This window comes from Triticum urartu, chromosome 2A (assembly GCF_056163025.1).
Source record: "Triticum urartu cultivar PI428250 chromosome 2A, HENAU_Tu73, whole genome shotgun sequence".
NCBI lineage: Eukaryota > Viridiplantae > Streptophyta > Magnoliopsida > Poales > Poaceae > Triticum > Triticum urartu.
Genome location: NC_141874.1, coordinates 43,351,455 through 43,377,510, shown reverse-complemented (window position 1 = coordinate 43,377,510; position 26,056 = coordinate 43,351,455). Strand labels below are relative to the sequence as shown.

General features: G+C 46.6%; 3 protein-coding genes and 3 pseudogenes across 5 annotated transcripts; 4 read left to right on the top strand and 2 right to left on the bottom strand.

Annotated features, from left to right (window-relative positions):
- The first annotated feature begins 735 nt into the window (after positions 1 to 735).
- On the top strand, positions 736 to 5,111 carry LOC125535365 (Eukaryotic aspartyl protease family protein). The gene is made up of 10 exons (XM_048698419.2): positions 736 to 1,237; positions 1,343 to 1,481; positions 2,779 to 3,002; positions 3,087 to 3,311; positions 3,429 to 3,564; positions 3,639 to 3,712; positions 3,804 to 3,903; positions 3,992 to 4,052; positions 4,551 to 4,622; positions 4,711 to 5,111. Exons 1-10 carry the CDS (start codon positions 930 to 932, stop codon positions 4,917 to 4,919), a joined length of 1,548 nt encoding a protein of 515 aa, XP_048554376.1. The 5' UTR covers positions 736 to 929; the 3' UTR covers positions 4,920 to 5,111.
- Positions 5,112 to 5,324: 213 nt separating this feature from the next.
- LOC125535366 (GRIP/coiled-coil protein) lies at positions 5,325 to 7,005 on the bottom strand. Its single transcript, XM_048698420.2, has 5 exons — positions 6,743 to 7,005; positions 6,507 to 6,629; positions 6,176 to 6,421; positions 5,914 to 6,081; positions 5,325 to 5,797 (listed from the first exon to the last, which is right to left on the bottom strand). Exons 1-5 carry the CDS (start codon positions 6,869 to 6,871, stop codon positions 5,498 to 5,500), a joined length of 966 nt encoding a protein of 321 aa, XP_048554377.1. The 5' UTR covers positions 6,872 to 7,005; the 3' UTR covers positions 5,325 to 5,497.
- A 1,839-nt stretch (positions 7,006 to 8,844) lies between these two features.
- LOC125522238 (uncharacterized) lies at positions 8,845 to 10,845 on the top strand (annotated as a pseudogene). Its single transcript, XR_015615671.1, has 3 exons — positions 8,845 to 9,201; positions 9,675 to 9,991; positions 10,077 to 10,845. The product of XR_015615671.1 is annotated as an uncharacterized LOC125522238 (transcript).
- A 79-nt stretch (positions 10,846 to 10,924) lies between these two features.
- LOC125522237 (uncharacterized) lies at positions 10,925 to 12,416 on the top strand (annotated as a pseudogene). Its single transcript, XR_015615670.1, has 2 exons — positions 10,925 to 11,702; positions 11,783 to 12,416. The product of XR_015615670.1 is annotated as an uncharacterized LOC125522237 (transcript).
- A 2,265-nt stretch (positions 12,417 to 14,681) lies between these two features.
- Positions 14,682 to 16,037, top strand: LOC125535364 (ribulose bisphosphate carboxylase small subunit, chloroplastic 2). The gene is made up of 2 exons (XM_048698418.2): positions 14,682 to 14,905; positions 15,400 to 16,037. The coding sequence occupies exons 1-2, from the start codon at positions 14,759 to 14,761 to the stop codon at positions 15,778 to 15,780; spliced, it is 528 nt and encodes a 175-aa protein (XP_048554375.1). The 5' UTR covers positions 14,682 to 14,758; the 3' UTR covers positions 15,781 to 16,037.
- An 8,533-nt stretch (positions 16,038 to 24,570) lies between these two features.
- Positions 24,571 to 25,719, bottom strand: LOC147983469 (uncharacterized; annotated as a pseudogene).
- Between the last annotated feature and the right edge of the window lie 337 nt (positions 25,720 to 26,056).

Sequence of the window (26,056 nt, the reverse complement as noted above, 5' to 3'; positions counted from 1 at the left end):
TAAACTATTTATGCAAAATCCATTTAAAACGCATCCAAATAATGATTTTATCGATGACTCTAGATAACATACAATTTTGACTTAGGTAACAGACAAAACACGTGGACGATTAAAATACAGAAATGGTGTGGCAGGCCCATTTGAACCATGTAACATTAGCAAATCACAGAAATTTGCATGAAAAAGATAAAAGAATTGTAGAAAGAGCTTTGAGTGGATGGAACTTTTTCACCAAAATATAGGGCAAAGCAATTCTTTAGAAGTTTTCCTAACTCGTAACGATTTCAAGCCTACGAATCAAATGGCTGTGTATGACAAATTCATACGGATTCAAATCCTCCAATAATTCTGTAAAATTCCTTTTGAATCAAAGGAGGCTAAGGGCGGCTGCGGCTGTGTTCATCAATCGATCCATATGCGCGGTTCTTTACTCCTTCAGACCCAACCAGTGGTTGGATGGTTAGTAGGGTGGCGTTGCCCCCATCTCACCAGGGATCAAACCTCTTGTTTAACGCTTTGGAACGATAAAACACTTGTAACTACTCCTAGATTACCGGCATTTCGCGACGAAGATGGACGGTGAGAGGGGAGGAGGGGGTGAGGAGGAAAGGTGGAAAAGGGGGATGCCATCCATTAGGCCGAAGCGCTCACTTTCCATTTTACAGCCCAGCCCACGACGAGTAAGAAAAGAAACCAAAGCGAGCACAATTATTGCCTTCCGTACTCTGGAAACCGCTAAAAATAATAATCCCAGCGCAAAGCAAAGCGACTCGACGCCGCACCCACTCACACTCCGACACACAGGCAGCACAGCACGCCCGCCGAAATCCCGCCGCCGGCCGCCGCCCCACGGCCGACCGTCGGTTCGACCGCGGCTGCTGGACCGGACCCTTGCCGGAGCGGAGGCACATGCGGCGGCCGCATCCCCGATGATGACCGCCACCCAGCCCCTCCGCGGCGCCCTGCTCCTGCTCCCGGCGCTCCTCGTCGCCGGCGTCGCGGGCGGGGCGCCGTCGCTGGAGTTCCACCACCGGTTCTCCGCGCGCGTGCGGCGCTGGGCGGACGCCCGCGGGCACGAGCTGCCCGGAGGCTGGCCGGCGCCCGGCGGCGCCGCGTACGTCGCCGCGCTCGCCGGCCACGACCGCCACCGCGCGCTGTCGGCCGCCGGAGGAGGGGGCCGCCCGCCGCTCACCTTCTCCGAGGGCAACGCCACGCTGAAGGTCAGCAACCTCGGATTGTAAGCGCCCCCAGCTGTTGCTACCTACCCCCTCTCGCGATTCTGTGTGCTTTTGGTTCTTCAGAATTCAGATGCTGACTACTGTCTGCGGTTTTCTGGCTGTAGCCTGCACTATGCGCTGGTGACGGTGGGCACGCCGGGGCACACGTTCATGGTGGCGCTCGACACCGGCAGCGACCTCTTCTGGCTCCCCTGCCAGTGCGACGGCTGCACGCCGCCGCCCTCTTCGGCCGCCTCCGCACCGGTAACACCTCTCTCCTCCTCACAGTTTCGCTCCCTGGATGTAGATTGGCGTCGCCGCATATCATAACGCCGAGTCTGAATTCACACGCGGCATGTTTATATCGCATTCTGTTCCCATTAAAATTTGCTCCGCCGTGTGTCCTAATAAGGTGGCGAAACTGATGCAAAGTGTAAATTCAGAAGCTCAATGTAGTAGGCCTGTTTGATCCTGTAGTCAGGGGCCTGCCTGTGGTATCATCATCTCACACTCCATATGCGTGACTATGAGGCAATATTTTGCATACAACACCGTCTGATCTGGCAGCGCAGCAGTTACTGTCAAGTGGCATGAATTTCACTGCAATGTTGTTTACCCCAAGTATAATTAATATCTCAAATTTCAGCCTCTCCTATCTGCTGTGCTGCCATTGTGGACAATTATGGTTGTCACAGTCTATGCGTGCGAAAGAAAATGTGTTAGATGTGTATCGTTAATGTGTATATCAGCACTGTTTATCTGAACTCTTGAATAGTGATAAAATTGCTTACATGATCATTTCTCATGTAACACTGATCGGTGGTGATGAGTTAGGGGGTGAATTTTCAGTGTTCTTTGACTGTTCGTAGTTAAATTTTTTTTTATAAAAGGGGACATCCCCGGCCTCCTGTTCGTAGTTAATCACATGCCGGTTCTTTTCTACTGTGTCATTATTCTAGGTGCAGTTAACCATGGAGAATAAGAAAGGTCTGAAGTGTAGATCTACAGTTCTATGAACTTTCCATTTTCGTTTGCAACTTGTTTTATGTTCCGTTGATCATGGACTGGTTCAAACCGCATAGATCTGAACTGTACTGAAAGAAAATTCTGGAGTCTTTTCTACATAAATTCTATCGACTCATGTTCTTGTTTTACCGGATTGTTGAAAGAATTACCTGACCAAATTATTTTGCATACATAAGTAACACCCTTCTGGGTTTTCTCTTCTTGTTTGCAGAGCCTCTGTTCGACAGTTAATATTCAGGTCTAGTGGTAGTCTGTTTTACGGTGGTTGCAGTCCTTAGCACTACAAACATATGGTGTAGGGGTCATTAGGGACAGCAGTCACAGCACAGTTATGCCCAAAATTAATCTTCATACCTTGACCTCTGTTCATTGTAAAAACGTTTTTCTTTCCTCCCCCCCTCTCAGTAGTGTCATTTGTGATATGGGAACACACTTATTATTTAACCTTTTGTTGTCACCTTGCTGTATGCCTGCATTTTTCTGTTTTTAGACTTTCATTTTTCTACTTATAGTTATTAATTTTCTGAGATTTCAGGCTTCGTTTTACATCCCTTCTCTGTCATCAACAAGCCAGTCAGTTCCTTGCAATAGTGACTTTTGCGGTCTTAGAAAAGAATGCTCTACAACATCAAGTTGTCCATACAAGATGGTGTATGTCTCTGCAGACACATCATCTTCTGGATTTCTTGTTGAGGATGTGCTTTACCTATCAACAGAGGATACTCGCCCTCAATTTCTCAAGGCACAAATAATGTTTGGGTAATATTTATTCTTTATGTGGTGAGATGAAAAACATTATTTTCAACTTTTTTGATAAACTTTGATCTGTTTCATTTTTATCAGTTGCGGAGAGGTTCAGACTGGCTCATTTCTGGATGCTGCTGCTCCAAACGGTCTTTTTGGACTTGGGGTGGACATGATATCAGTTCCTAGCATTCTAGCTCAGAAAGGTCTGACATCAAATTCCTTCTCAATGTGTTTTGGCCGTGACGGTATTGGGAGGATCAGTTTTGGAGACCAAGGCAGCACAGACCAAGAGGAAACACCACTTGACATCAATCAGAAACAGTGAGCAAAATTTATCCATTTACCTGGCTTACAATTAGGTATTGTGTTTTTTGCCAAGTCCATTGCTGTCGGCCTCTTGTTAATTTGGCCCATCTGGGATAATTTCTTGTTTTCCAGCCCCACATACGCTATCACCATCACTGGCATTGTTGTTGGAAATAACATAATGGATTTGGAAGTTAGTACTATTTTCGACACAGGGACATCCTTCACATACTTGGCAGACCCAGCATATACATATATAACAGATGGTGTAAGTAAATTTTCTGTCTTGGTTTGGTCTTGCTTCAATAGGGGAATATTCATGCTGTAATTTCTCGTTTTCAGTTCCATAATCAAGTTCAAGCCAATCGCCATGCCGCTGACTCAAGAATCCCCTTCGAATATTGCTACGATCTGAGGTTAATTTATGTCGCATATAAATTTTATAAGAACCATTAGTCGTATGTTTTGTCAATCCATGACTAAAATGACCAAGGTTAACTTGTGCAGCTCTAGTGAGGCAAGGATTCAAACTCCTAGTATAAGTCTTAGAACAGCAGGTGGGAGCCTGTTCCCTGCTATTGATCCAGGGCAGGTTATCTCCATTCAGGTATTGCGAGCCTCAGATTGTGCAATTCTCTTAACAATAGGAACAGGCTCAGATTATGTAACGATCCCGTTGGCTTTGATATTTGCAGCAACATGAGTATGTTTATTGCTTGGCGATTGTCAAGAGCACGAAGCTAAACATAATTGGACGTAAGTTTACTGCAGAACCATTACTTTGGGACTCTTCTGTTGCATTATCATTGACGCTTCTAAGCATTTTTACAGTGTCATTTTTGCACTTTTTTTTTGTATCCTGAGATCATTGACAAGAACAGAGTATCTGTTGTAATTTCGTCCCCAGAATTAACCAACCTTTGTTCAAAACCAAAGTCATCTTGGTTTTTCAGCACTAGCGAATTCTTTTCACTTATGACGGTAACAGAACAGGCAATTCAGTTAGGCATTTCACATTCTTTTCTTTTGCCGTGATTGCCAGTATGAACAATTGCAAATCTTTGTAGTGGGCATACAGTTACTTGTCTTAAATCATCTCAATATATCATGTGCTGTGAAACAATGTTCTAACTGTGATAACATCATGTATGGGCTTGGGATATAGCCTATCTGAATTATATTATATACTACATAGTATATTCCTAATTGTGGGAAGCACATTCAATAGTTGTTAACAGTCAAGAAATGGTGCAGAAAACTTCATGACCGGTGTCCGCGTTGTATTTGACCGAGAAAGGAAGATACTTGGCTGGAAGAAATTCAACTGTAAGCAAACCGTTACGAATGCTTTGTTTCTTCATAGAAAGTCATTTGCTTATTATGCTCATGCTATGTTTGTTCTGTGAACATGCAGGTTATGACACCGATAGCTCAAACCCTCTCTCCATCAACTCACGGAACTCGTCGCGCTCGACGCCCGAGAACTACTCTCCCCAGGAGACGAAGAACCCAGCCGGTGCTTCCCAGTTGAGGCACGTCAGCAGCTCCCCTCCTGTGGTGTGGTGGCACAATAATAGCCTACTTTTGTTTATGTTTGTGTTCCTCCATTGTCCAATCTTCTAATTGGCATTGGAGTGGCATGATTGTAAATTAGTATATATAGATACACTAGAGACTGACTAGGTTAGCATAGACAACGAGCACCACTAGCATAGACAACGAGCACCACTTATAGATCGTCTATTCTGTCTAGATCATCAAGAAAATAACCGTGATGCCGATTTTTCATGGCACAGTGCAGTAGCTTCCCTGTCTGCGTTCATTTTCTTTTGCCTTTTCGTCAGAATCATCCCAGGACTTCAGACTTCAGAGTGGAGTAAACAAGGAGATGATTTCGTCAGAACTATCCCAGGATTGCAGTGTGATTTAAAAGATTCAGAGCTTGTGGAGAACATGGAACATGCTAATAATCTGTGCAGTTACAGCACAGTTTCTACTTCAGACTTCAGAGTGGAATAAACAGGAATGAACAAGGAACATGGTTAACATTCAACTGAGATAACAAGCCGCCATCGTCGTCAAGAAGCACCAAATCCGGCCACCGGAGAGAGTAGTGCTCAAACTGAAGCACGCAACACAAAACAACAGCGGAAACCACTCCAGTGCTGCAGCGATTTCAGCGCTGGAGTCTTCAACATTTTTCACTCATCAGGTGACACCAGCACGCCGAGCTTGCTGCCGGGGGTGGCCGGAACCCCGTCGAGCTCGCCCTCGCCGTCGAACTTGCCGAGCGGCGACGAGAAGTCGAGCCGCATCCCCTGCATGATGGCTTCCTCGTAGGAGGCGGTGAGGAGGTGGTCCTCCTCTTCTTCTTCCTCCTGGGCGGTGAGCTGGTGGTACTCCACCAGCTGCACCAGGCTCTGGTTCTCCCGCGCCAGGTTCGCGTTCTCCTGCGCCAGCCGCGACTTCTCCGCCAGCAGCGCCTCCAGCTGCAGCCGAACCTGCCGCCGTATCAGAGAGAATGATGATCAGCCAAGCCAAGCAAGAACGATGACAAATTCTGCCGATTTTGATTCTGAAGAAAGGAAATGTGGGTTGTGGTTGGTATAGAAATTACCAGGTCGTCTTCTTCGGGGGCGGCGCCGCCGTCGTCGTAGCCGTCCCGGAGCCGCCTGTTCTCCTCCTCCAGCAGGCCGCACCTCTCCTGCATGAACCGCAGCTCCGACTTGATGGTCGTCAGCTCCCGGGCCAGGTTCGCCGCCCTGCCCGCCATCGACACCGCCAGCTGCATCATTTCGTCTATCCGAATCAGTAACGAAATCATGAGCGAGAATCGCGTGAAAAACAAAAGGAGATTCTTTCTGCTCGCGGCCACTCACACTGCGCGCCCGCTTCAGGTTGGTGCTCTGCGCGACCTCGGCGGAGGCCACGACGACGTCGCCGTTGGGCATCGCGCGCGGTTTCGCGTCCGCCGCGCCGTTGTCTGAACTTTCATTGACGACTTTCTGGGCTTCGAGGCTCGCGAACTCCGTCGAGGCGGTGCAGCGGCGCTTCGCATCGGGCTCCTCCTCCCCGCTCTCGCGTTCCCTCGCCTGGGACGAGCACATGGCCAGAGCGTTCACGCCCTGAAAAAACCGGAGCACACGTCCGGTGTCAGATCGTCGAACAGGAACGGCGAGGGAAGGGAACGCCGGTGGAATCCGTGGTTACCTTCTGGGCGGCGGTGAGGGTGTCGGAGAGCTGCGCGAGGGACGCGGCGACGGAGTCGAGGCCGCGGACCAGCATCAGCGAGTCCTCCCGGAGCCGCTTGGGCCGCCCGGACGCCGCCGCGCACTGCGCCCAACAGATCAGAATCAGATCAGAGCAAGCGCGCGTCAGGATCCATCCAGCTCCGGACAAAGAAAAAGAGGGATTTCAACCAGGATCTATCGACCGAGAGCACGCACCGTGGACGCGGCGGAGGCGACGAGGCGGCGGTCCTCGAGGATGGTGTCGACGCGGGTGCGCAGGCCGTCCCAGAAGCGGTCGTCGGAGGCGGGGCTGACGACGAGGGACGACGCCGCGGCGGAGTCCATCGGAGGACGGGATCAGAGGACGGGCGGGGGATGGATGGATGCGGGCGGCGACGGGGGAGAAGGAAGCAGAGTGTTTGTTGGTCGGGCAACGGCTAGTTTTGCTCTGCTCTGCTTCGCGGTGGGTGAGAGTGGGAGGGGGGAAAACCGGTTTAAATCGGGAGCGGGCTGCCAACGGTCGAATTAAAGTGCAGGGTCCATCGTCATGGTGTACTCATCACATACACATATCCAGGATACCGCATCGTGCCAAGACTGGTTCAAACACTTGCTTCAAACCACACAAGTTTGGCTGCTCATGGTTTAGGGGTTAGGGGCGCGGATTCGGTTCGACGGAGTTTCGGTGTCGTGTTCTGTTTACATTTCTCTGGATTCGGAAAAGCGAAACGGGCAGTATTTGATGGTCGTCGCCTTTTTTGTCGGATTATGTGGGGATGTGGGCGTGGCGTCACAAACGGCGCACGTCAAGCTGCATTTGAGAGGAATGTAGTACCGATGTAAGAACCACGTGATTAAAGCCCCGAATGGTACACGATGTTAACCCGCCCGACGTTATAATTACATCTTACAATATATGTATGCATAGAGAAATATGTGCTCAACAAAAAAAAATGCTGGTCTATGCAAAACGCGAAACACGATGTGTACATAAACATGTTCTGACGTAATGATGCGTTATACACGCACTGATCAAGTATCAATGTTTATACACTTCCAACACGCACGAGACACTAGAGTCGTAGTAAAACAAGGTAAATGAAATAGCAACAAGTATCTTGGTAAGGTAACTCTCGTAGACAAAGATAGCATCCTCCTATTGCAAGTTGAGCATCCACACGTTTGAAATAGATTGGATAGCCCCATTTGAAAGATAGGGAAATCCGGCTAAAAAGGGATTATATTATATTAGCAGTACCATATCGTAACAGCCATGCTCGGACTTGCAGTAAGTTGTATTTGGATGTCAAAATATGTCACCGTACCCTTCTGGGACTCACAATGGGTGGAGGGCCCCATGGCCGAAGCTCCTACACCATTGCACCAAGCGCCGCGCCGCGCCGTGCCGCCGCCTCTCTCTACAGGAGGCCATCACAAGGGATTGATGGATGCACCTTCTGAAACCCAATCCATCAACTCTGGTGCTGAGGCAGTTATGTTGCTTGTCAGAGATGGCCGCAGGCATAAACTTCAACGACGAGGCGATGGACTCGGTGACTTTGTGTTGGACGGCGGATGGCAGTTACAGCGCCAAACAGGAATACACATGGCAATTCGAAGGGGTGTTGCATTCGGACGACAAGGCACCCATCTGGTCTGCCGGTGCGGCGTCGCAAGCCAAGGCGTTCCTCTGGCTGGCTGTTTGTGGACGATGTCTCATGGCAGACAACCTGGCTATCCGAGGCATACCGCACAACCCGACCTATCCACTCTGCTTCACCGCGCTGGAGACGACCAACCATCTGCTCGTGGAGTGCATCTACACCAAGAAGTTGTGAACGACTAAATAGTTTGAACAACGAGACACGCAGATCTGACGACCAGAAACACCCAGATCAACAAAATGAATGGCTAGAAACGTTAAACGCGCGAGAGATAGGGATTAGGTGCAATTTTCTGTCCTAAATGCATCATTCTAATTGCCTAAAAAAGGACATCTTAATTGTCATTATTTTCCAGTGGACCCCGATGACTTGGGGGGCGGGGGTAGGACAATATATGTTGAATAACTTCTTAAGAATAAGAGCATTCAGCTCTATATGAAACGTGCATAGTAAGGGCCCGTTCGGAAGCAGTCCACGAGCTGGCTTCCGAAAATCGCTCCGAGAAGCCGCACCGAACGAGTCCACTTCGAGAATCTGGCTCCGCGGAGACGAGGATTCGGCAGTGCAAAAATCACGGAGACGAGAAGCTGCCCAGGCCCAGCTTCGCAAATATCAGAAGTGGGAGTTGCTCAAAATTACGGTAGCAATGCCACCCCGAAGTAAACTACTCGAATCGTTTTCCTCGACGTCTCCTCTGCTCTCGCACCCCAGCTCGTACTCTGCTCGTACAGAAACGAACGGGGCGACCTCCTCTGCTGTCGCAACCCTAGCCGCCGCCCCGTCGCCGGTCGGCCGCCGCGCCGCCGTCCGCCGCCGCTCCTCGGATCTACAGCCCGCCCCGCAAGTCTCCGTCCATCGACGCTCGCAGCAGCCGCCCAAAGTCCCCGTGGTGTTGTCTCCCCATCTGCCGCCACTCCCTCCGTTGGTCGCCGCCGGCAGCCGCACGAAGTAGAGGTCCCGACGGGCCTGGCCGCAAGATCCACGGTACAGAAGCCATTCCCCCAGGTCAAGGTGAGCAGCCACCTCCCCCCTCTTGTAGTACTCTGATTCAGCCTAGTTCATGCGCTGTGTGTGGACAGCCCCAATTTCCTGTGATATGAACCTGATGTGTGGACTTTTTGCGTATATATGTGTAGTGCAGTCTGTAGTGATATGAATTGATTTCAGATAAAATCAATAATTTCCTTATGTTGGTAGTACATGTTCATGCTGGTACAGTTTATTTTCCATATATTTGGGGACATGATTATATACTGATGGATGATGATTGTTTGCTACATATTCGTGCTGCTACTGATTGTTTGTGAGATGGTAGTGATTGTTTCCCAGAAAATTGGACACATGATTTATACTAATGGACACTGATTGTTGCTACATGTTCATGATGCTACTGATTTTGGTATCTATTTGTGAGATGGCACTGATTGTTTGGCATATATTTTCGAGGAAATGTGTATCCGTAAAGTAACATCATTTTTGTATAGAAATGTCGTCAACTGGGTCTGCCGAATGGACCGATGAGAATACTCGGATTATCGTGGAGTTGTTTGTGAAACAAGTGAAGGCTGGAAACATGCCAAACACTCATTTGACACCCAGTGCATATGATGAGGTGGGAAAGGAGTTCTTGATAAGAACTGGGCTTGAGTACACACCAAAGCAAGTGAGGAACAAATGGACCAAGTTAAAGCGTGAGTACAACACATTCAAGAAGCTCAAGTTGCGCGAGACTGGAGGGGGTTGGGACTTTGAGAAAAACACTGTTAAACAAGATAATGAGTGGTGGAAAAAGGCGAAAGTTGTAAGTTCGCATGCTTATGTTTCTCAGAAAATAAAATCTGAACTTGTCATGCTTTATGTACTAATGTCTCTCTTTCATACAATAGGACCTTCCAGGTTGTGGCAAGTTCAAGAAGCATGGACTCCGTAACGAAGAAGGCTTGCGCATCTTGTTTGAGGATATCAGTGTTGATGGCACTGACCATTGGAACCCCGCATCTGGTCTGCCTCCCCCCTCTAGTTCGGCATTGAAAACAGCCTTGAATGTTGACGAAATCACCGATCTTGATTTGGAGGATGATAGTGAAGAGCAACCTTCTCCGACAGTAGCTAGTTCATCTAAAGTGAGGCTTGGGTCACAATTCCAGAGAAGAACAAGAAATCGAAGACTTCACAAGTGATGCAAGAGGAGATTAGAAAGATTAGTTCTATTGCCCAAGCTTCACACACATCGTTTCAGTCTTTTCTACAGAAAGATGAGACCATTTCTGTTGCCTCTACCATGGATTTAGTTCGTGCTTGTGGTGCAACAGACGGCACTGATGAGCATTTCATTGCTACTGAGCTCTTTCTGAAGAGAGAGCAAAGAGAGATGTTCTTGCACATGACATCCGACTCTCGAAAGGGTTGGTTGCGTAGGAGGTTTGACCTCAAGTATGGGAACTAGTTTGTTCTATCTTATCTTAGCTATGGGAACAATATTTATGCGTATGTTGGTGAACCTATTATTATCTTGTGCTATCGGTACAATATTTATGCCTATGTTGGCGAACCTATTATTATCTTGTGCTATCGGTACAATATTTATGCCTATGTTGGCGAACCTATTATTATCTTGTGCTCGGAACAATATTTATGCTTATGTTGGTGAACCTATTATTATCTTGTCGGTGAACATATTTATTCTTATGTTGGTGAACATATTGTTTTGCTTGATGCTAACTATTGTTTGATATGGCAGATGTCATCGGATAGTGATAGTGAGGATGACAATAGTTATGAAACAATGAGGAATTTGGTTATGCATCAACAACATAATATGAACATGCTTTGTTCAGGTGTAGCAGTCATATTTGGCAAGTATTGTGAAAGTTGGGTGATGAAGGCTGAACCTTGGAAATCTATTTTGAGTGGATTTGGATGGCTTCAAGAGACTATTGCCACACCGGGAGAGACCTACACAATGTTGAGAATGACGGCAAGTGTGTTCTTTGATCTTCATGACTTGTTGGTACGTAACTATGGTCTAAAAGAAACAACCTTTGTTAGCACTTATGAGTCTCTTGCTATGTTCTTGTGGACATTGGGAGGTTGTGAATCAAATAGAAGAACTCAAAATCGCTTCAAACATTCAGCGGATACTATCCATCGTAAATTCCATGAGGTTCTACAATGTGTAGTGAACATGGCATCTCACTACCTTAAGCCACAAGACCCAAACTTCCACATTGTGCATGATCTAATTAAAAAGGATAGGAGGGCTTATCCTCATCTCAAAGATTGCATTGGTGCAATTGATGGGACTCATATAAGAGCTTCTATTCCCGATGGGCCACCAAAAGTTAGGTACATTGGGAGGACGGGCATGACAACTCAGAATGTGATGGCGGTATGTGACTTCGATATGCACTTCACTTATGCTTCAATTGGGCAACCTGGTTCTATGCATGATACAAATGTATTATACCATGAAATTGAGAAGGACAGGCCCACCTTCCCCCATCCTCCAAAGGGTGAGCATTTCTTTTCATTACAAGTTTACACATGATGTTCTCTATCCTCCAACTAACATGTATGTGTGTTGTCAATTTAGGCAAGTATTACCTTGTAGATGCCGGGTATCCTAATAGAGATGGATATCTAGCACCATACAAAGGAGAACGGTATCATGTCCCTGACTTCCAAAGAGGTTCACCTCCAAATACTCCTAAGGAGAAGTTCAACAAGATTCACTCTTCCAAACGCAATTGCATAGAGAGAACCTTTGGAGTGTGGAAAAATGAAATGGCAAATTCTCCTCAAGATGCCAAACTACTCGTTCCAAACACAGATGAAGATTGTTGCAGCTACTATGACATTGCACAACTATGTTCGCCTCCATGACAAAGACGATCTCCACTTTATTCGATGTGAAAGAGATCCGGATTATGTGCCAACAATTCCGGATAGATATAAGAAGTATGTTATTCCTCCGAGTGCATCGGATGCTTCAACTTCAGAGGCAAGTGCTCCTGACATGGATAGGTTTAGGAATGAACTAGCCACGGCCGTTGCTCTTGGTTGGTGAAGTCATGCTTGTGGTCCATACTATTTGTTCCCTGTTTGATTTGCAAACATATGCAAATTTGATGCAGCTTTTGTGGTACTGCATATGTCAAACCTTGTGGTTCTTCATCTTAACTTGAGGGAATTCAAAACTCTACATGTTCAGTACATTTTTTTGCATTTGTGCTAGCTAAAACTGCTCTCTGTACAACCAAAACTGCTCTCTGTACAGCCAAAACTGCTCTCTGTACATCGAAATATCTCTCTGTACAGCCAAAATCGAAGGAATCTGTACAGACAAAAAAAAAGAACCTACTTCTAATCTGGCCTGCAGCGCACATGTGAGCCCAGCCGGCTTTCACTACTGAAATGGGCTTTACACCTGTCCACCTGAATGGGCTTGATCTTACCTTACTAGGCTGCCAGCCCATGCATACGCAGCTGCTCCCCACTGCTGCACCGAACGCTCGCTGGCTCCACGAGAATCCAGCTAGCGCCAGCTTCACGAGAAGTTGGCTCGTTTCGGAAGCCAGCGAGCTTCCGAACGGGGCCTAAGAGAACATGAACTTGGGATTGTATGCTCATTTAGATGCACCGTGTTATGAATGATATCATACATGCAACGTTCTAATATCCATTTGCAGGCCTACAATTTTAGTTCCCTTTTACTGCTCGTTACTTGGAAACTACCAGGTAATTGATGCTCTCATTTATGATTCTTGCAACCTACAAAACTCAAACTACTCAATTGTCATCGCCACTAATGAGTTTTACCTATCAAATTTTACATGTGTGGTTGGGAGTGATGGCTCAACTGCTTTATAAAAATTCTCTCACTCCCATCGTGTCAAATACAAATTAGGGTACAATACTTCCCAATGAGGATGGTGTCGTGGGGATGATTTTGAAAATAAGAGAGAGGGGTAGGGATAAAGCTTAATCTAGCTAGGAGCAAGTGTGACACAGGAGGTTTTATGAGTTTAGGCCCCTCTTGTAAGAGGTAATGGCCATACGCCTCGAGCTAGGAGCTTTGCTTTCTCTATGTCTGATGATGATTACAAAGGATGCGGATCCTCTGTTACAGAGGTAGGGCTTATATAGAGTGTGCCATGTCCCTTGCCCCTGACCTTTGCCATTACAATGGTTTAAAGTGTCTAATTATTAGATCTGGTACAAGAGGTAATTGATGCAATAAAGTTAGTAACACTAGTTCTATTAAAGTCCACGATGCCCCAGGTGCCTTCTCCGCATGTTCCACTTCGTGCCTCTGAGTGTTTCATGTATTCGAACAATGCTGTACTCCATCCGAATGACATGGTGTACTTGACAAGTTCGAGTGACTTGGTATCGTCCGAGTGGTTTGTCATGTCGGTTGTGTTTGGCAGGTGAGCATCTTGCATTAGGATTCCCATGGATTGTAGCTTGTTCGGTGTTGATGAGCCTACCCTTTAGTAGGTGACCTCATCAGATAGAGGACTGTTATGATCCCCTATACTATCAGAGCGCGGCCATTATGTGTTGGTCGGTGTTTTGCCACCCGTGTATCCATGTATTAGGCACCACGTGGATGGGTAGACCTCATCAGATAGTGTGCGGTGATCCGTGCAACCAACCTTCTACTTATACTGGCCCGGGGTGCATCTCCATCATTCATTTGTCGCTCCGCTCCGCATCCCTTCCCCCTTGCTAGTTGCCACCGTTTCTAACACGGACGGGCACAACGTTATCCTCCCCACCGCCCCCACCACATGGAGAGAGACACAAACACAAATCTTCGAGGAGTAATTTTTAGGAGCAGTAACCTTTTAGAAATAAAATAAATCAAAATTAGCGGGAGCCTTGACAACCACGGCTAGTTTTTTTTGCTATTGTGCCTTGACATGTGGGACCCGATTGCCATGGAGTGCATACTTTGCAAGTGAGACTGTCCCGACACTACAAGTGGGCGCCACGCCATGCTGGCATGCCTAGTCAGCAACACATACATATCCAAACATGGTTTGAACCATATTTGAACAAGAGTGCCATGTCTATATAACCAGTTTAGCGTATTTTTTAAATTCGAGCATTAAAGTGAACATCGATGGCAAGTTCAAGCGCCACCGGTACAATTACCTCGACACAAATCTTGGAGGAGTAATTTCTGGGAGCAGTAACTTTCCGGAAACAAAATAAATCAAAATTAGTGGGAGCCTTAGATGAAAGCTACGGTAGACGAGGAGAGAGGGGCGCAGGCGCTAATCTAACGATCGAACAATTATTGTATTGCTTATTAGTAGCAATCGGAGTGATGTAGATTTCGTTTCCCCATGCAGCAGTCACACGCAATGCATCGGAGGGCCACCCCTCCTCCGCTTATCCAGAGGGATAAGGCGCCTTGCAACAGGCAAAGGACGACCGCCCCTTGGAAATCTTGTTGGAAAGGAGCGGCGCTGCGCATACGGTGATATATATACTGGAGCGGTATGAGGGGTGTAGCCAAGCTTGCTATCGCCTCCCCACCTAGCAATTCACGTACTCCGCCATGGCCCCAGCCGTGATGGCTTCCTCCGCCACCACCGTCGCGCCCTTCCAGGGGCTCAAATCGACCGCCGGCCTACCCGTCAGCCGCCGCTCCGGCAGCGCCGGCCTCAGCAGCGTCAGCAACGGCGGAAGGATCAGATGCATGCAGGTATGGAAACTAATTACTTCCTCGTTAATCTTAGTTCAAAACTGCAACACTTATTTTGTATGAGACAGAGTATTATCTTTGCGAGGTAGGACGAACACTAAGGTCATATGAATATTTTTGTCGGCACAGTTGATTAATTCATCAGGTATTTTCCAAAGCTATCCTTAATTAGGATGTGTAACCCACATACCAGGCCAAAGTAAACTAAGATAGTGCATCACAATGTATGTAGTCCGTAAGCAGGTTCACATGTGTAGGAATATTTAACTCATAAACTTTGTGAACGGAAATCGATTTTATCAGAACGTGTATTAGATAATATCATTTTTAATGCCCGTACACTACCCATAAGCAAGAGCTGCTGCCCTTGACCTTCTTGCTTGTGGAGCCCCCCACAATGTATGGGCAGACCATAAGGAGTGATTTTTGCCTTATAGCCAGGTCTTTCTTTAAGCACCAAGTGTTGATCAATTGTGTCGACTCCATCTATTCAGGTGTGGCCGATTGAGGGCATCAAGAAGTTCGAGACCCTGTCTTACTTGCCACCCCTCTCCACTGAGGCCCTCCTAAAGCAGGTCGACTACCTGATCCGCTCCAAGTGGGTGCCCTGCCTCGAGTTCAGCAAGGTTGGCTTCGTCTTCCGTGAGCACAACAGCTCCCCCGGCTACTACGACGGTCGATACTGGACAATGTGGAAGCTGCCTATGTTCGGGTGCACCGACGCAACGCAGGTGCTCAACGAGGTGGAGGAGGTCAAGAAGGAGTACCCTGACGCCTATGTCCGCGTCATCGGCTTCGACAACATGCGCCAGGTGCAGTGCGTCAGCTTCATTGCCTTCAGGCCACCAGGCTGCGAGGAATCTGGCAAGGCCTAAAGTGCAAGTTGAAGTAACGCATATACATGCCATGTTAGTTCACATTTGTCGGCAGCGCTGCTTTCTCGGTTTTACTTCTCGTACTACTCATATGTGAATATATGAGTATATGTATGTAAGCACCTACCAACGTAGGTCGAGGAGGATGCATATGAGAATTATAGCACCGGCTATACATACACACATATATTATATGCAATCCGCGGATTGTTGTCTTGCCATCAATTGATGGAAATGTTACTTTGTTTGCAGCTGGAGATGCCTATGTCTTGCATTGTTTTCTTCTCATGCATTTTTCCTCAGTTATATGTTGTGTATTATCTAGTGTGAAAATTGTTATGGAATACCAAAGTACTTCAAAAAATATTGTGGAGAAACACATAAAAAGATGGCTAAGAACCCCTTGAAAACTTGTGGCAAAACAGTTGGAAATTGACGAGAACCAGATGATAAAAAGCCAAAATCCAAATTAAAAACTAGAAAAAAGGAGAAAAAAGGTGTCAAAACAAGACAAGGACAAACCTACCATAGTGCACTTGTCTTGTGAGCCATATTCCAACATCGATTCATCAAAGACATGGCACTTTTTCTAACCATTTTGCACCGCAATTAGATACTATTTTTTTTGCATTATTGCAGAAATTCCAGTAAACCATAGAATGTGTAGAGGACACAAATATGTGCAAATTACATATCCAGTTGACGAGTCCCAAGATATCTTGTACTACTAAATTTTGGTCTTCTACGATGAATTATCTGTGATGTTTTGTGTTTGTGTCATAAACATCGGTCCTTCCATGACAAAACTATCATTTTGTCATAAACCTACCTAGGAGGCACAAACCCTGTATGTTTCATGACAAAATCCATATCTAGTCATAAAATTAGGAACCAATTAGTTGTAAACAACAATAGCCCATTACATTGTGGAGGTACACACATGTCTCTAACATGGCTAAAATTATACTAATTTGTATTATTTTTTGGGGTGGATGGCTGTGAGGGGGAGGCTAATTCACGCGCACACGCCCACGCGATCAATTTAGCTGTCACAAAGGGTTAGGGAATGCGTGTAATAGGTGGGGCTGCTATACTATGTGGGGCCACCATTCTCAGGTAAACAACACACAAAAGTTTGAAAAGGAACATAGCGCAATGTCGGAACCTGACTGCTTCTATGGAGCGCTTCGCCCGTCCCAACGCGCGGGCGAAGGAGTCTTTTTGGATTGTGAAACCAATATGTAAGACCTTTTACTAAATTAGAAAAAATGATGATACCATTGTCGTAGGAAAGGCCACATCTAATACACGATGGAGTCATACCATCACTTTCTTTCATGTAATGAAACATAAGACTATGGATGACTTTACTTCATGAATTTTAGTGTTGGCCTGGTTTACTCTCATGGCAAAGAATTTCTTCATAATGAATGAGGTGGCCTTATATTTTGATGGTCAATGGTGATCTTATATGACGTTTTGGGGTATTTCTGTGACATTCATTTCGATTTTGCATGACAAAATCATACATTTATAGTGTTTTTATGCTTTATAACACTTTATGGAGTAATTCTAATGCCTTTTCTCTCATAATGTGGAAGGTTTACACAAAGAGGAAGAATGCCGGCAGCTGGAATTCTGGACCTGAAAAAGCTATATCAGAGATACCTATTCTGCACATCTCCAAACAAACTGAAATTTTACGGAGAATTATTTTGGAATAAAGAAAAAATATCGAAGAAAAGAACTACCAGAGGGGGTGTAACACCCACGATGCGGCTATATCTCCCACGTGTCGGAGCACGACTTAGAGGCATAACCGCATTGTAGGCATATCGCAAGAGGGGTAATCTTTACACATCCCATGTACTGAAATGAAAGGGATAAAGAGTTGGCTTACAATCGCCACTTCACACAATACATGAATAAAACATTACATCATCCAGAATACAATCAAGGTCCGACTACGGAACCAAATAAAGAAAGACAACCCCTAATGCAACAGAACCCCGATCGCCCCGACTGGGCTCCACTACTGATCAACTGGAAACGAAACAACACAACGAACACGATCTTCATCGAGCTCCTCCTTGAGCTCGGTTGCGTCACCTGCACGGTTATCATCGGCACCTGTAACTGTTTGAAGTAATCTATGAGTCACGGGGACTCAGCAATCTCACACCCTCGCGATCAAGACTATTTAAGTTTATGGGTAGGAAAAGGTAGTGAGGTGGAGCTGCAGCAAGCACTAGCATATATGTTGGCTAACTTACGCAAACGAGAGCGAGAAGAGAAGCAAAGCATGGTCGATAAACTATCATGATCAAGAAGTGATCCTGAAACTACTTACATTCAAGCATAACACGAGACCGTGTTCACTTCCCGGACTCCGCCGAAAAGAGACCATCACGGCTACACACGCTGTTGATTCATTTTAATTAAGTTAAGTGTCAAGTTCTCTACAACCGGACATTAACAAATTCCCATCTGCCCATAACCGCGGGTACGGCTTTTGAAAGTTCAAAACCCTTCAGGGGTGTCCCAACTTAGCCCATCACAAGCTCTCACGGTCAACGAAGGATATTCCTTCTCCCAGGAAGACCCGATCAGACTCGGAATCCCGGTTACAAGACATCTCGACAATGGTAAAACAAGACCAGCAAAGCCGCCCGATGCGTCGACATCCTGATAGGAGCTGCACATATCTCGTTCTCAGGGCAACACCGGATGAGCAACCCGTACAACTAAAAGCAGCCCTCAAGTTTCCCCGAGGTGGCGCTGCAAGGGGCTCTAGTTCGGACCAACACTTAGACAAGCACTGGCCCGGGGGGTAAATAAAGATGACCCTTGAGTCTGCAGAACCCAAGGGAAGGTGATATGTTGTTAGTGCAAATGGTAAAACCAAGGTTGGGCCTTGCTGGAGGAGTTTTATTCAAGGAGAACTGTCAAGGGGTTCCCATTATAACCCAACCGCGTAAGGAACACAAAATCAAGGAACATAACACCGGTATGACGGAAACTAGGGTTGCAAGAGTGGAACAAAACACCAGGCATAAGGCCGAGCCTTCCACCCTTTACCAAGTATATAGGTGCATTAAGGTAAACAAGATATAATAATGATATCCCAACAAATCCATGTTCCAACATGGAACAAACTTCATCTTCACCTGCAACTAGCAATGCTATAAGAGGGGCTGAGCAAAGCGGTAACATAGCCAAACAACGGTTTGCTAGGAAAGGTGGGTTAGAGGCTTGACATGGCAATATGGGAGGCATGATATAACAAGTGGTAGGTATTGCGGCATAGCAAAATAGCGAGCAACTAGCAAGCAAAGATAGAAGTGATTTTGATGGTATGGTCATCTTGCCTGCAAAGTTCTCCGAGTAGGCGAAAGCTTGATCCTCGTAAGCATACTCAACGGGTTCCTCGATACGAACTTGTCTCCCGGCTCTACCCAAAGCAAGAGCACAAACAAAAGAAACCACAATCAACCACGGTGCAATGCGCAAGCAACATGATGCAAAACATGACATGATATGCGGGATGCAATATGCAATGCATATGCGTGCTCCGGAAGGAAAAGATTGAACCAGGCCTCAACTTGGCAAACCAAGTGCGCCACTGGAAAGATGAGTTGATTTCGGTCGAAATCGATATAAAGATCACCGGAATCGGATGCACGGTTTGCAAATGGCAAGCAAAACAATAATGGCACAATTCTGCGATTAACAACACGATGCCATCTAAAATGCATCAAGAAAATAAGCTACTGCACTCTAACATAACAACAAAGCACATGGTAGTGATCTACTCAAGATGCTTGACAAAATATGAACACTGAGCTACAGCTAAATCACACAACAGCAGGTTCAAACAAGCATGGCAAAAGAGCAAAAGATAACAGCATCTCAGACTTGGTAAAAAATACTAACATGTCAGGAATTAACATCAGGAAGCAATGTTTAGAGCAAGATAACAACATGCTACATGATCATATCATAGCAATACAAGGCATGGCATGAATCTACTCAAAGCATATAACAAAAGTCCCTTACTGACCATAAGCCAAAAAGGATCAAAAGATATGATGGCACCCATGTAAATATAGCAAGTTTCGTTAACAGATTCAGAATTAGCAGAAAACTAGACATGGCAAGAGCAGAGTTACGAAGGCATGTTTGCGAGCTCGATGCACTGAACACAAGGCATGCATGACAAACTAAGCATACAACAAGCAAGAAGCTAAACATGGCAAGAACAATCTCATAGCATGCATGGATCAACTACAACAACCTTGGCAAAATTGATTAACAAGTAAACAATCTGCCAGGAACATTTTATAGCAAAAGTAGAGCAAGATTGAGTCATGCTAGGGCACTCCATAAAAGAAAACAAGGGCATGGATGGATAGAGAATAACAATATCTCAAAATCATCCTTACTGAACATGCTCAAAAGAGGCATGGATCACTCTATAAAAACATGAATACATGTCATAAAAATAACAGCAGGGAAATGACTTAGTGAAATTTTAAGTCCCTGAAATCAGCAACATCACGAGAGCTACTTTGCATGCTTGTGCTAGTCACCAAATTGATCACAAAAATACATGCATACACTCCTGTAAAGATGGCATGGCATATAACAAAACACATGTAGAGCTCATGCTCATATGCAGCACACAATAATCATGGCAAAAATGACAAATGCTCATAAACTGATAAGAATCAACACCTAACATTTCATAGCACTCTTGCAACAGTCATTTGGGCATCAAGATGGACTCAAACAAGCATGGCACAATGTAACAAAATGTAGAGCACATCCAGACGAACAATTTGATATATCATGCGCATGAAACGGAGCTACGATGATGAAGTTATGACATGTTGAACATGGCTTGAAAATGATGCAGAAAAAGACTTAGGCAAAATATCAACCTCCAGATCTAGGGTTTGCTCGGCATGGTTTTTGAGGCACGCCGGAGAAACTCGCCGGAGTTGACGTGGAGGAGGCCGGACGACGCGAGGAGGCGGCCGGAGAGGACGGGGGGAGGGGGGCACCGGAGGAGGGATATCGGTCGGATCCATGGCCGGAGCGCGACCGGGAGCCGAAGGCCGGCGAGGAGAGCTCCGGCCCGGGCGGTGGAGGGCGGCGGCCGGCGAAACTCGACGGCGGCGAGGCGGCGCATGGCGGCGGCAGCGCGGGCGATGGCTCGTGGCGATGCGGCGGCGGCGGACGAGGGCAAGGGCGGCGGGCAGCACGACGAGGAGGCGGCGGCCGGTGAAGGTCGCGGTGGCCGGCGCGGGTGGCACGGCGTCGGAGGGAAGCGGCTGCCGGCGGGCGGCGCGCGCAAAGTCCGGCGAGGACGGCGTGGGATCCTGGCGGCTCGGGCGGATTGGGCCCGGCGCGGCCCGGAGCGGGCTGGAGATGGGCTCCACGGGCCCGGCGGCGAAGTGGGGCGCGGGTGGACACGTGGTGGCTCCGGATTGGACGAAGGCGGCGGCGGACATGCCGATGGAGGAGGGAGATGTGTCCGGCGGCGGAGAGGGAAAAATGCTAGGGTTAGACTGTGCGAATTTTCGGGGAGGCACACATATATATAGGTAGAGGGAGCTAGGAGAGTCCAAATAAGGAGTGGTTTTCGGCCACGCGATCGTGATCGAACGACCGAGAGGATGGAGGGGGTTTAGATGGGTTTTGGGCCACTTTGGAGGGGTGTTGGGTTGCAACACACACGAGGCCTTTACGGTTCCCCGATTAACCGTTGGAGTATCAAACAGACCCCAAATGGCACGAAACTTGACAGGCGGTCTACCGATTGTACCAAGGCCGCTTGGCAAATCTCGGTCCAATCCGAGAACGTTCAACACCCGCACATGAAAAGAGGCAAAAGGGGGTGCCGGAGGACATAGGAGTGTCGGATTGCAAAACGGACAACGGGGAAAAAGCTCGGATGCATGAGACGAACACGTATGCAAATGCGATGCACATGATGACATGATAAGAAATGCATGACACGCAAAAAAATGACAAGGCAACAACAATGAATAACTGGAAGACACCTGGCGCAACAGTCTCGGGGCGTTATAGGGGGCTGCTAGGTGGCCACAAGACACCAGGGCGTGTCATCCCCTCTAGGCGCGCCCTGGTGGGTGGTGGGCACCCTGGCCCACTAGTTGTAATACCTAGTGCATCGGGTCCAATAAAAATCTTTTGTGACAATACTGGAGCAATTGCCTTGGCGAAGGAATCCTGATTTCACAAAAGAACCAAACACATCAAGAGACGCTTCAACTCCATCCATGATCAAGTCAAGGAGGGAGACATAGAGATTTGCACAATACATACGGATCTGAATGGGGCAAACCCGTTGACTAAGCCTCTTCCACGAGCAAAACATGATCAACACCAAGACTCCATGGGTGTTAGAATCATTACAATGTAATCTAGATTATTGACTCTAGTACAAGTGGGAGACTAAAGGAAATATGCCCTAGAGGCAATAATAAAGTTGGTATTTTATATCTCCTTATATCATGATAAATGTTTATTATTCATGCTAGAATTGTATTAACTGGAAACTTGATACATGTGTGGATACATAGACAAAACTATGTGTCCCTAGTAAGCCTCTACTAGACTAGCTCGTTAATCAAACATGGTTAAAGTTTCCTAACCATAGACATATGTTGTCATTTGATGAACCGGATCACAACATTAGAAGAATGATATGATGGATAAGACCCATCTGTTAGCTTAGCATATTGATCGTTCAGTTTTATTGCTACTACTTTATTCATGTCAAATACATATTCCTTTGACTATGAGATTATGCAACTCCCGGATACCGGAGGAATACCTTGTGTGCTATCACACGTCACAACATAACTGGGTGATTATAAAGATGCTCTACAGGTATCTCCGAAGGTGTTTGTTGGGTTGGCATAGATCGAGATTAGGATTTGTCACTCCGAGTATCGGAGATGTATCTCTGGGCCCTCTCGGTAATGCACATCATAAGAAGCCTTGTAAGAAAAGTGACCAATGAGTTAGTTGTGGGATGATGTATTATGGAACGAGTAAAGGGACTTGCCGGTAATGAGATTGAACTAGGTATGGAGATACCGACGATCGAATCTCGGGCAAGTAACATACCGATGACAAAGGGAATAACGTATGTTGTCATTATGGTTCGACCGATAAAGATCTTCGTAGAATATGTAGGAACCAATACGAGCATCCAGGTTCCTCTATTGGTTATTGACCAGAGAGGTGTCTCGGTCATGTCTACTTAGTTCTCGAACCCGTAGGGTCCGCACGCTTAACGTTCGATGATGATTTAGTATTATATGAGTTATGTGATTTGGTGACCGAATGTTTTTTCAGAGTCTCGGATGAGATCATGGACATGACGAGGAGTCTCGTAATGGTCGATAGGTAAAGATTGATATATATGATGATAGTATTCGGACACCAGAAGTGTTTCGAAGTGTATCGGGTATTTATCGGTCTACCAGGGGGTTACCGGAACCCCCCAGGGGAAAGATATGGGCCACATGGGCCATAGGAGGGGAGCACACCAGCCCACAAGGGTGGCACGCCCCCCCAAAGGAAGGAGGCCGAGTGGGGAAAGGAAAAAGAGGGGGTTCGGCCCCCTTTCCTTCTCCCCTTCCTCTTCCCTTTTTCCTCTCCGGAAATATGGAAGGGGGGGGGGGATTGGACTAGGCCCTCAAGTAGGATTCCTCCTACTTGGGGCGCCCCAAGGTTGCTCCCCTCCCCTCCCACCTATATATACGTGGGGAGTGGGCGCCTAGATCACACACCAACAATTGTTAGCCGTGTGCGGCGCCCCTCCATAGTTTACGCCTCTGGTTATATCTTCCTAGTGCTTAGGCGAAGCCCTACGCGGATCACTTCACCATCACCGTCTCTACACCGTCGTGCTGACGGAACTCATCTTCTTCCTCGACACCTTTGCTGGATCAAGAGGACGAGGGACATCATCGAGCTGAAGTGTGCAGAACTCGGAGGTGCCGTACGTTCGGTGCTTGATCGGTCAGATCCAGAAGAACTTCGACTACATCAACTGCGTTATCAAACGCTTCCGCTTTCGGTCTACGAGGGTACGTGGACACACTCTCCACCTCTCGTTGCTATGCATCTCCTAGACAGATCTTGCGTGAGCGTAGGAATTTTTTTGAAATTGCATGCTACATTTCCCTACAACTGTTACCTGTAACTGTTGTAGTTGTGGCCATTTATACATGTAACTGCCGTAGTTACGACATTTGATGTAGACTCGACTAGATGGCGAGTCGTTCGACGTCCCGATCTTTCACGGTACTAGCAGTAGCAACAAGAAATTTCGGTCGAGCAAAGATGCAAGACCGTAAGATCAGAAACTTGTGTCGAGTAGATTGGATCGACTCCACACGCAGCAGCAACAAAATCCACTCGGATCAGCAACAAAGATATTTGGTGTCCCCCAACATGGGACGTTTTCTGTAATTTTATTGATCTCACCACTAAAACAAAAAAACTGGATACACGGCCGAAGCCTGCCTGTTATATAGGCGACACCAATCTGACCAAACCGACTAAAGCACCCAAGATAGATACGGACTCTATCTCCTATTCAAACTAACCAAGGAATTTAACTAATTAATTATCCGGCCATCTTAATAACCTAGGAGACTAAGATAACCACGTAACTAGTACTAGACCAAAGACTTGACTCACGTATACTGCACCTATACCAAACCGAATCAAACTTGACTCGTATATTTCCTACCACAACGTGTGTACAACACATGGAGTTCTAAATGTTGGCTTAACTTCATCTGGTGTAACAAGCTCAATAGGGATTTTTCCAACACAAATAATCTGCTTCTTGTTCGCATGATCAGATGAGCATGTAGTTGTTTTGACACTCTCAGCTATGACATGGATGCCCACATCATCCCCTCCTCCTTGTAACGAAGCCATCCTCAGCTGCGTGGTGGTTTTAGAGACCTCCTTCTTTACTGAAAGAATATCATCCTCCTTAATAGCATTAGCAAACATTGGTTGTAGCACATATCGTCTTCCGGCATTCCGAAAACAATAAGTGTTGGACCTTCCATCATGTGTGGCATGATGATCATATTGCCAAGGTCTCCCCAGCAACAAATGACATGCATCCATCGGTAAAACATCACAAATCACTGTGTCGGTATAGCCACCAACCGAAAAATTGAGACGCACCTTATGAGTAATTTTCAGTCTGCCGGACTGATATAACCACTCGATGCAGTGTGGTTGTGGGTGCTTCCATGCAGGTCACCCCAAAGCTTCCACCAATCCCTTGCTGACCGCATTGGTGTAGCTTCCTCCATCTATAATTAACTTACAATTGGTGTTGTTGATTTGGCATTGAGTTTGAAAAATATTCCAACGTTGACCCTTGTCCTCAATGCGATCCTCTTGCACTCGCTGCACCATCAAAGACGGATATGATTCAGCAGCTTCAAAACTCGCAACCACATTTTCAACATCTTCAGATTTTGCACTAGAAGTGTCAGAAACTGCCTCTTCATCACTAGCGGATGCATAGCCATCTCTTGTGAGCAACACTCTTTTCTCATTAGGACATTCACGTCTCATATGCCCCCTTCCTCCACACTTGAAACACTCTATATTACTAGTACGTGTGGCTGACTGCGCACTAGAATCAACTCTCGGCAATCCTGATTTTAAAGCATCCTTTTGCACGGAAGCTTGAGGGCGATTATATGTCGCTGTCCTAGAGCTAGGACCGACATCCTCACTCTTATGTTGCGAGCGTCGCCATGTGTTCAAAGTGGTACTAGGAACTGTGCTGACTTGGCGTCGCATAATCTGTTGTTCCGCCCGCACAGCTTGGTGCACAAGATCTTGTATGTTGTAATAGACCACCATCTCAACACGATCCTGCACCTCAATATTTAGACCATTAAAGAAACGTGCCATAGTCGCCTCCGGATCCTCCGTTGTCCCTATACGTATCATAAGCAATTCCATCTCCTTGTAATATTCATCAACACTCATATTACCCTGAGAGAGCCGCTGCAACTTGTTGTACATATCTCTTTTATAGTGCTCAGGAACAAAACGTCGCCTCATGAATTCTTTCATACCTCGCCAAGTCGTCGGGCGATGTCTTGAACGACAAATTTGATTCCACCAAATTAGCGCATAACCGGTGAACTCAATTCCAGCAAGTTGAACTTTCTTCTCCTCGCTATAATGATGGGCA